Source organism: Tenebrio molitor, chromosome 3, assembly GCF_963966145.1.
Source record: "Tenebrio molitor chromosome 3, icTenMoli1.1, whole genome shotgun sequence".
In the NCBI taxonomy this organism is placed as follows: Eukaryota; Metazoa; Arthropoda; class Insecta; order Coleoptera; family Tenebrionidae; genus Tenebrio; species Tenebrio molitor.
Window position 1 is genome coordinate 4,108,928 of NC_091048.1, and position 10,577 is coordinate 4,119,504.

The following is a 10,577-nucleotide window of genomic DNA, read 5'->3' on the forward strand; positions in this document are numbered from 1 at the left end:
TTTCAGTCGAAACACCCACTTGTTGTTGATAGCCCTTTTTCCAGGTGGCAATTTCGTGTAAGTCCACGTTTCGTTAATATCCAATGCGCGCAATTCCTCCAACACAGCTTGGTACCATTTTTTTTTGTCTTCTAGGTTCCTGATATCCTCGTAGTCCAGGGGTGCCTCGTCCACATAGGCCTCGGCGTTCAAGGCTATGACAGTGTACTCGTCGAAGTACTCGGGCATCCTTTTAGTTCGACCAGAGCGTCTTGGTAAGCTTGTCTGCGTCGGTGTGAATTTTTGAGTCTTCGCTCCCGGAGTCTCCGTCGCATCATTCCAATTTTCCTCTTTATCTTCATCGGGTTCTTCATTTTCGAGTTTCTTTTCTTCGGTGTCCTCTTCTTCCGCATCTTCTTCTTCCGTATCCTCCTCCCGATCCGCCGTATTAGCTTTACCATAGGGTGATGGAAACGTAGTCTCATCGAAGATGACGTCATGCCCGACTACGACTTTTCGTTCTTCCAACAGCCAGAGCCTGTAGCCGTTTGGTGCGTAGCCTAGGAGAATGCATTTCCGTGTTCGAGTGTCAAATTTCCTCGGGTTTAACTGTTTTGGAATATGTTGGTATACCAAGCAGCCGAAAATTTGTACCTTTTTAAGGTTAGGTTTAAAGCCAAACCATTTTTCCGCCGGAGTGCAGTTCTCGAGTGCTACAGTTGGAGAGCGATTTATCAGAAAAGCCGCTGTGGTAACTGCTTCCGTCCAAAACGATTTTGGCAGGTTGCTGGACAGCAGCATACATCTCGCCTTCTCCACTATAGTCCTCTTCAGCCTCTCTGCGACCCCATTTTGTTCCGGTGTGTAAGGAACCGTGCATTCCATCTGGATACCCTGTTTTTCGAAGTGCTCTATGAGTGCGTTCGTGATGTATTCACGACCATTATCAGACCTGAAGCGTGATCCCACTTTCATAACGCAATACACAAAAAAAAAACTCTGCTTTTCCTAGTTCATCTAACTAAAAGTATTGGGTGATTCAAAATAACTGTGGCCAAGTATGGCAACTATGTACGAAAATTTATGTGGCAACTGTGTTGGTTTACATCATTTTTTTTAGAAATGTCTAAAAATTGTTGGCCAAGATTCCGTGTCCGGAATAGTACTTAAGGGTTTCAATTCATTAATATTGTAAAATTTACTACACAATCAAATCAAAATTAAATATTTATTGTAATATTTGTGGAGCAACAATAACTCGAAGAACTTATATTCCCGTGACTTTTTTGATATAGTCGCGGAGAGCAGGTACGCTAGAATAGACTCCAGGATAACCTTTGCGGCCACATCCATTTCCCCAAGACACAATACCAGCAAGAACATTATCGATAACAAGTGGACCTCCGGAATCTCCTTGGCACGCATCTTTTCCTCCACCGTCAACACTAGCGCATAACATGCGACTCGTGATGCTTTGTCCGTATGCCTCTTTGCAGCTCGATTCGCTAATCATTTGGACAGTGACACTTTTCAACAACGGCGGAGAGTCGTAAGTCTCCGCGTCCTGTCCCCATCCGCTTACCAAGGCGGAAGTACCAGGAGGCCAGCTGGTGGTGGTCGACGACGGAAGGCTTATAATGGCTACGTTTCTGCTCAGACGGAAAGGTGACCCCACGTGCAAAAGAGAGATGTCATAATCAAGATCGAGTTGGGGGTTGTAGTAGGGGTGTTGGTGAATGCTAGTGATCCCGACCACCTTACCTTCGTAACCACGGTGCGAGGTAGCAAATCTCACAGTCATCATAGTACGATTGAAACTAAAATAATGATTAATAATTATTGCATTAAGTCACACCAAAAACACGTAGGTAAGAACCCATTGGTGCAGTGAGCGGCGGTGACAACATAGTGAATGCCGATTATGGAACCACCACAGATGTGTCTTTTATAATATTGAACTGAGACTTGCCATGGGACCCGGCTGATGTCTGTCCAGTCACCGCCTACGATTTTCTCATCAGGTGACAAAGATTCCGTACGGATAAAAGTAGGTACCGCTGTAAAAAAATAAAATAAAGTACATTACACTTTTTTGATGAGCGTACTGTATAGGTTAACGAAATATACCCGAGGCAGATGCTACGAAAAAGACTACAAATAAGGCTGACTTCATTTTGAGAATATTTCAAAATCGTCTCTCCAACTAAAGTGTTTTTCGTCAACATTTTTCTTTTAATACCTGAATTTTACCACATTTAATTATGTATCTATGTTAATTTTCTTGATAATGTTCTAAGTTAAAACTAAAAACATGTTTTTTTCTATTTTGCACCTTCAACCTTCAACACAGTCATTGGTTTTTGATGCGGATGATTCAACATCTTCTTGGAATTACTTCAACGACTTACTATCATCAGCAGTCTCTCAAGAAACTATTACTAAAGTGATCACGGTCAACCCTTCTCATCCCTGGATATCTCTTGATTTACGTCGTCGTGCTAAAATGAAAAAAAAGTTGTGGATGAAGTTTAAATCTTCTAACTCTCCTGTTGATTATCACAACCATCGTAAATTTTCTAATAAATTATCCTGCGATTTAAAAAAGGCCAAATGTTTGTACGAAAACAGAATACTTAATAGTAATAATAAATCCGTATACAAATACATAAGACAAAAAATATCTTCCACAGTTTCGACTCCTCGTGTACAAAAATCTGATGGATCACTCAGCGAATCTGACCTAGAGACAGCCAACATCTTGTCCAATTTTTTTGAAAGCGTATTTGTCAAAGAACCGCCATCTCTTCCACATACTATTCACAGACCTTACGTGCATGATTCTCTACAAACTGTAATATTAAACGAAAACTTACTACTTCAAGAAATGTACCGCATTAATGTAAACAGTGCTCCTGGCCCTGACAATATAATCGCAAAGACACTCAAATTTTGTGCTGATGCCTTAGTTCAACCTCTGCTCCACATTTTCAAACTCTCTTTCCAGTCTTCGTCTTTACCTTCAGGGTGGCTAAAAGCTCTAGTAACCCCTATCTACAAGAAAGGAGACAAAACTTTGGCGTCTAATTACCGTCCTATAAGTTTGACATCCATATGTTGCAAGCTCATGGAGCGAATAATCTCTAAACAGCTTACTGAATTTGCATTGAATCATAATGTCATTCCCAAAGAACAACATGGTTTCCTTCCAGGCAGATCAGTGTTCACCTGTCACGTCCATTGTTTAAACAAATGGACATCGGATTTAGACAATTCGAGACCAGTTGATGTTATTTACTTGGACTTTGAGAAGGCGTTTGACCGGGTCCCTCATAGACGATTGCTTCTTAAGTTACAGCACTTTGGTGTACGCGGACTAATGTTGAGGTGGATTCAAGCTTTTCTTTCAAACAGAACATTCTCTGTTAAAGTGCGCGATTCCAAATCATATGATTGCACTGTGGCTTCGGGTGTTCCTCAGGGTTCGGTTTTAGGCCCTTTACTCTTTGTTATATATATCTCGGACCTCAACTCTACTATCGACGTTGATCATGTATTCTTTGCTGATGATGGCAAATTATACGGTAACCCATCTTCGCAATTTCAATCCATCCAGGATAGTTTGATAAAGATCTCCCATTGGTGTCGTGACTGGTTGATTCAGCTAAACATTGAAAAGTGTGAGGTCTTGCATTTGGGTAAGAATAACCCGCATCTCGCGTACGTTATTAATAATAAAAATGTGAAAGAGGTTGAGTCTCATAATGATCTGTGTGATTGTGAACCAGAATTTGTCGTGGTCCGACCATGTATGTTTCATAACAAAACGTGCCAACAGATCTGGCTATTTAATGTTCAAGGTTTTTCGTCGTCTTGATTTTGAAACTTTCAAAAAATTATATAAAGTCTATATACGTCCTCTGCTGGAATATGCAAATGTGATATGGTCCCCTCACTTACAACGTGATATTGACACCCTTGAGAGAATTCAAAGAAGGGCTACTAAACGAGTCGCTGGACTTAGATCGATTCCATACGCAACTAGACTGCAAATGTTAGACTTGCCAACTCTCCAACACCGCAGAAGACGGGGTGATCTCATATGGACCTATAAAATATTGACGAACAATGAATCTGACGAATTACTTAATTTATTTGAATTCACCACAAACATCCATTTGCGCGGCCATCGACTTAAACTGAAAATTCAAAATTTTAAGACAAGTGTCAGAAGCCATTTCCTTCCTAATCGGGTTTTTAGCGGCTGGAACGCCTTGAGTGACGAAATTGTAAACGCATCCAACCCCAACATCTTTAAAAACAAACTTGATGCACACTTTCGATGACGAAGCAGATGCGATCAATTGAAATTGAAATTACGGAAATAGTTTACTTTTCCGTTTTGATCTGGGAGCTAAACAGACTTCAACAATAGAGGTTGACATGGGTTATTTATGGTACCCTTAAGGGACTAAAGAATTACTAGAAAAGTTCTCAACAGATGTTTCCCAACAAAGAGGTATTTATTTATGACACTCCAGTTGTAAATCTTGATCATTTTTCGCTGCTCATCATTACTCGTGACAAAAAATGACGTTTATGAATGATGTCAAAATGAAATAAACTTTGCTTATTAAACTTTTACAAATGAAAACGGATTGAAGTGTGTTTAAAAACAGAAGTTTCCTCGTGATTAAATAGGTAGGTATGTGAAATTGGACAGTTGAGTGACACCCTTAGACACCCTTATTAAATTTAATCATAACTCTAATTACGATGGTGACGAATTCATCTCTTTCTCGCACGTTATAATTGCATAAATCTATATCGTTTTATGTTTATTTTAATCACGAGTTTAGTTATCGGCAACTTTAATAACGGTGTCGTGATACGGCCCAGTGTGATATTTAGACATTTTGTATACAGGGTGTCTCAGCTAAGACTTTCGATCCTAATAACTCGGTTATTTTCCAACGGATTTTTGTGCAATTTAAAATGCAGATATTTTAGACGGTGAAGAATAAAATCCCATTAATGCAATTACCCCAATCTTAAAAACGTAATTTTTACATGTCTTTTTAAAATGTTGAATCACTTAAGATTTGCAACAAAAAATTGATCGTCAATAAAAAATGTTGTAGGGAGAAACTCGTCCTTAAAAGACGTCTGGTTTGCAAGAAAAAACGAAAAACTGTGTTAAACGTGGCTGCAGATGCAAAAACGTAGACGCGTATGAAACAAACGCGCAATTTTGTAGAATTTTGGTCATCCCACCGTCTAAAATATTTGCATTTTAAATTTCATAAAAATCCTTTGGCAGATATTAGTTTCGAAAGTCTTATCTAAGACACCTGTATAATTTCTCGTACCAGAATGGTGAAAAAGGCTTATTGTTGTGAGATCCTTTAATCAGTACATGTTATTGTATTAATGAATCTTATTTTATTTTAAATTTTATATCATTTAAAAATTTTAGAAATACGGTCCATTTGTATTCACTGTTGTATTTTTTATTGTATTCTTGTAATTTTGGTCTATTCATATCGGCAATGAACGGCTAGCCGAGAATACAATGCGAGGTTTCAAGATTGTAACATGAACAAGTTAAAGTACAGTCGATGGACAAATAAAACTGGGACAAAAATGACAATCACGTAAGTCAAAATTTACAAATTTGCATCGTTTAATTACGGCCTTATCACAAATAGGTTAACTTTGGTATGACATATTATATAGACACAAATATATTGACAATTCAATGGTCTGATTTACATAGATTAAATTTTAAGTGTCCCAGTTTTATTTGTCCACCGACCGTACCTACCTACCAAAAATTAGAGTATAAAAACTTGTAAATAAGCAAAATAAATATAGTTCTCCCAGAGCTGCAGCGATTTTATGGCAGGGCAATAGTAATTATTACGCCTGTTGAGATGCCGATAAGCGACATAAACAATCTTCAATCATTATTTTCGTTCTATACCTGTCAGTTTACAGGGTAGTACTTGTACGAATTTACGATTAGGGGTTGTACTTGCGGTTTAAACCTATTGTTGGTGTTGTTAACGTTTATACAATGGTACCGTGCCATAAAATCGCTGCAGCTCTGGGAGAACTATAGATAAATAAATAAGTCATTTTGTCGCACTTGTTTGCCTTATAACACTTCTCGCTGCGCTCGTCGTGCTCTAAAAAACGCGTGCAACAAGATAATGTTTTATAAAACTTGTATAATTAATTACTGTTTTTCGTACTTCTCCTTTACACCCCTGGTGTTGATTTTAACTTCGATTTGCTGACTTTCCAGCCCACTTTCATAACGCAATACACAAAAAAAAATACTCTGCTTTTCGTAGTTCATCTAACTAAAAGTATGTACTTAAGGGTTTCAATTCATTAATATTGTAAAATTCACTACACAATAAAATCAAAATTAAATATTTATTGTAATATTTGTGGAGCAACAATAACTCGAAGAACTTATATTCCCGTGACTTTTTTGATATAGCCGCGGAGAGCAGGTACGCTAGAATAGACTCCAGGATACCTTCGGTCACCACATCCATATCCCCAAGACACAATACCAGCAAGAACATTATTGATAACAAGTGGACCTCCGGAATCTCCTTGGCACGCATCTTTCCCTCCACCGTCAACACCAGCGCATAACATGCGACTCGTGATCCTGCTTTCTCCGTATTCGTCTTTGCAGCTCGATTCGCTAACTATTTTGACAGTGACACTTCGTAAGTAGAGCGGAGACCCTCCATTCTCCGCTGTCTTTCCCCACCCGCTTACCAAGGCGGAAGTACCAGGAGGCCACCTGGTGGTTGACGACGGAAGGCTTATAGTGGCTACGTTGCCCCGCAGAATGAAACGTGACGTCACGTACAAAAGGGAGATGTCATAATCCAGAAGTTGGGAGTTGTAGTTGGGGTGTTGGTGAATGCTACGGATCCCGACCATCTTACCTCCTATCTCCCGGTACGGGGTACCAAATCTGATAGTCATCATGTTACCATTGAAACTAAAATAATGATAATAAAATAATTATTGCATTAAGTCGCACCAAAAACACGTAGGTACCCATTGGTGCAGTGAGCGGCGGTGACAACATAGTCAGTGCTGATTATGGAACCACCACAGATGTGTCTATCATTATATTGAACTGAGACTTGCCATGGGGCCAGTTCGATGTCTGTCTGGTCGCCGCCTACGATTTTTTCATCAGGTGACAAAGATTCCGTGCGGATAAAAGTAGGTACCGCTGTAAAAAAAAATAAAATAAAGTACATTACACTTTTTTGATGAGCGTACTGTATAAGTTAACGAAATATACCCGAGGCAGATGCTACGAAAAAGACTACAAATAAGGCTGACTTCATTTTGAGAATATTTCAAAATCGTCTCTCCAACTAAAGTGTTATTCGTCAACATTTTTCTTTTAATACCTGAATTTTATCACATTTAATTATGTATTTATCTTAATTTTCTTGATAAAACATTATCAAGAAAATTTATGTTAATTTTCTTGATAACGTTCTAAATTAAAACTAAAAACATGTTTTTTTCTATTTTACACCTTCAACACAGTCATTATAACACTCAAACGGCTTTCGAATAGGGGTTCTTTTCGATACCTGTTTCAGGAACATTTACTTAAATTTTTTTTCTAACACTAATATCTTATACTGTTTCCATGGTGCATTTGAGCTCACACCTTATGTTTCCCATAAAATACGCTTTTCTCTATAAGACACGTCGTCAATAGCAACGTATCTTATAGAGTCATAAAATACGCTCACACATATTGTTCAAGTAACATTTTATTCATCATTTCTACAGTAATTATCACAAAAGTGAAAAGTACAATTCTTCTTCAACTTCTGCTGTTTCATCCAATGCAAGTGCCCGGCCATCGAAAACTGGCAATCTTTACATTTTCTTCAAATGATTCTTGCCGTAGTGTGAATTAACTTTTAATGAAGTTCTACACACTTACCCCATATCAAGAAAAGCCAAAATGACATCTTCCGTTACCTCCGTGATGCGTTTTTTATTGTTCCGGCCTTGAAACGAAACATACACCTTTTCGTATGCACTTTTAGACTTCATTGATAACAAGTTGCCCCTTTTTTCTTATTTCTTTTGGAACGTTTTGGCACATTTCAACGATGAAAATTGTTTTTTTCCAAATTTGTTGATATTATTACCATAGTACCCACGGCAACCTCCGCATTTTGTGAATTGTGACGCGCCTCGAATAATGTCTGAATTTATTAAAATTTCTGTTAATATGTTAGTGTTAGAAAAAATCTTGAAGACAACGCGTGTTTTATAGTTTAAAAATCTCGATCTATTAAATCCTCGCTCCCTGCGGTCGCTCTGATTTAAACTACGATCTCGATTTTTAAATCGTCTATAAAACCCTTGTTGTCTTAATAGCTATAATAGTGGCAGTGACTCGCAGTGAGTACAATAGTTACTATACGTGATCACTCCCATTTCACGACACCTTAAATTCAAATTTTGCAATTGGGATCTTCACTACACTCTTTGCGGTCTTGTGTGATCTGCCTTTTCATCGCCTTTTGTGTCTTGGTGTCCCGGAATCCCTGTAGATTCACTCTCCTACGTTTTGCTAGTTTCATGAATCACCATTGCATAAATTCTCTTCGCAATAGAAAACTTTCTCCCTTCAGAAGAAATATGTGAGATTACTTGATCAAGTGTTATACCGTGATGACTGCACTGCCACATTTTGATTAAATTAAAGATTCTGCCTCTTCCATCTGTGTACGTTATGGAATGCTTACTGTTTATCCACGAGAATGTATCTAATCACAAATCACAGTAGCATTGGACTTTACTGTATTAATTTATACACTGATCCGTCCAATTCTCGTAAATGTTTAAATTACGAACAATTATTGCGAAAGGTAAGTATTTCTATTAAATATATAATACTGAGGAATTTAAAATTTGATAAACTACATCGACTTATTATTATTAAATTATTTTGACTTCAGTAAGCCTTCTAAGTTAATAGTAATTAAATTCATTCATTCAAGATCGTAGGACAAATACCTAGGTATAGTTGACTCAAGTTGCAAAAAGCCACTTTGCCTTTGCAACAGCATTTTTATGGCATTAGTCATTTGAAATTACTTTAAAACTGTATTTATATGGAAAATATTCAATTCAAATTATGATTTTCTGGTCTCTTTGTGCCTTTATTTGGTTCAAAAACATTGAAAAAATGCTGTTGCAAATGACAACTTGAGTCAACTATAGGTATTTATATTATATATATACAGGGTGGAACAAAAGTATCAAATATTGGCTGTAACTTTTTAATTTGACAATTTATGAAAAAATGTTTAATATAAAAGTTGATTGGTGTATTATCCTGCATCATCTGGTCTTTCTAGTTTGTTCCTATCTTCTTTTGTTTCGCTGCTATCGCAACCAACTTTGGTTTTTTAAATAGCACCCATACATTTTTTGTGTGATTTTCAAACAAGCGTATCTTTCTGTATTCATAAATACAGTTTTGCCATTATGGGGAAAAAGAATAAAATTAAAAAAAAAAATAAACAAAGGTGATAAAATTAACTTACTAAGTAATAAAATGCAATATGAAGAATGCCATGGAAATTTGACAATTTTTGTTGAACGTCATGCATGATAATAAACCAAACAATTTTTATATTAAACATTTTTTCATAATTTTTCAAATTAAATATAAAAATTGTTTGGTTTATTATCATGCATGACGTTCGATAAAAATTGTCAAATTTCCATGGCATTCTTGATATTGCATTTTATTACTTAGTAAGTTAATTTTATCACCTTTGTTTATTTTTTTTTTTTTTTTTTATTATTTTTCCCCGTAATGGCAAAACTGTATTTATGAATACAGAAAGATACGCTTGTTTGAAAATCACACAAAAAATGTATGGGTGCTATTTAAAAAACCAAAGTTGGTTGCCATAGCAGCGAAACAAAAGAAGATATGAACAAACTAGAAAGACCAGATGATGCAGGATAATACACCAATCAACTTTTATATTAAACATTTTTTCATAAATTGTCAAATTAAAAAGTTACAGCCAATATTTGATACTTTTGTTCCACCCTGTATATATATACCGGGTATCAACCACCAAACCTGGCCATAGGCACATTACACATATTAAAATAATATATGAGTTGCTATGAAACATATTATTGTTTCGTCAAATTTGCCCAATAATTGAGCATAATACTGCTCTGTGATCGTTCTTCCCTATTCCAAATTTCAAAAGTATTTCTACTTTCTACGTTACCTACAGTTAATTTCAAAATTATCGAGTACACCTCAAAAATCAAGAAGTCAATTTATTACAGTTTTTTCCACATGTAAAGATGGCTTTTTGAAATTTGAGTGTCATATTTTTTATATAGGTTAGGTAAGTTTGACAACATAAAATGTCGTTGATATTTTAAAACACCATAATTGTGTCTGTTTTATCCTCTGCACGGTGCTCTTGGCGATGTTATAATAGTGAGCTACCCTTCGGATGGACCACCCCTCTTCTAATTTGGAAAAAATAAGCACT

At 36.7% G+C, this 10,577-nt stretch overlaps 2 protein-coding genes across 3 annotated transcripts; both read right to left on the minus strand.

Annotated features, from left to right (window-relative positions):
- Nucleotides 1-1,199: 1,199 nt before the first annotated feature.
- Nucleotides 1,200-2,184, minus strand: LOC138126503 (trypsin-1-like). Its single transcript, XM_069042258.1, has 3 exons — nt 2,107-2,184; nt 1,856-2,036; nt 1,200-1,796 (listed from the first exon to the last, which is right to left on the minus strand). Exons 1-3 carry the CDS (start codon nt 2,150-2,152, stop codon nt 1,247-1,249), a joined length of 777 nt encoding a protein of 258 aa, XP_068898359.1. The 5' UTR covers nt 2,153-2,184; the 3' UTR covers nt 1,200-1,246.
- Nucleotides 2,185-6,403: 4,219 nt separating this feature from the next.
- On the minus strand, nt 6,404-9,708 carry LOC138126832 (trypsin-1-like). Of its 2 annotated transcripts, XM_069042630.1 has the most exons (4): nt 7,979-9,708; nt 7,316-7,920; nt 7,063-7,243; nt 6,404-7,003 (listed from the first exon to the last, which is right to left on the minus strand). In XM_069042630.1, the coding sequence occupies exons 2-4, from the start codon at nt 7,359-7,361 to the stop codon at nt 6,457-6,459; spliced, it is 774 nt and encodes a 257-aa protein (XP_068898731.1). In that variant the 5' UTR covers nt 7,362-7,920; nt 7,979-9,708; the 3' UTR covers nt 6,404-6,456. The 2 variants fall into 2 exon arrangements, with proteins under 2 accessions (XP_068898731.1, XP_068898730.1); XM_069042629.1 differs by having other exon boundaries at nt 7,316-9,708.
- Nucleotides 9,709-10,577: the final 869 nt, after the last annotated feature.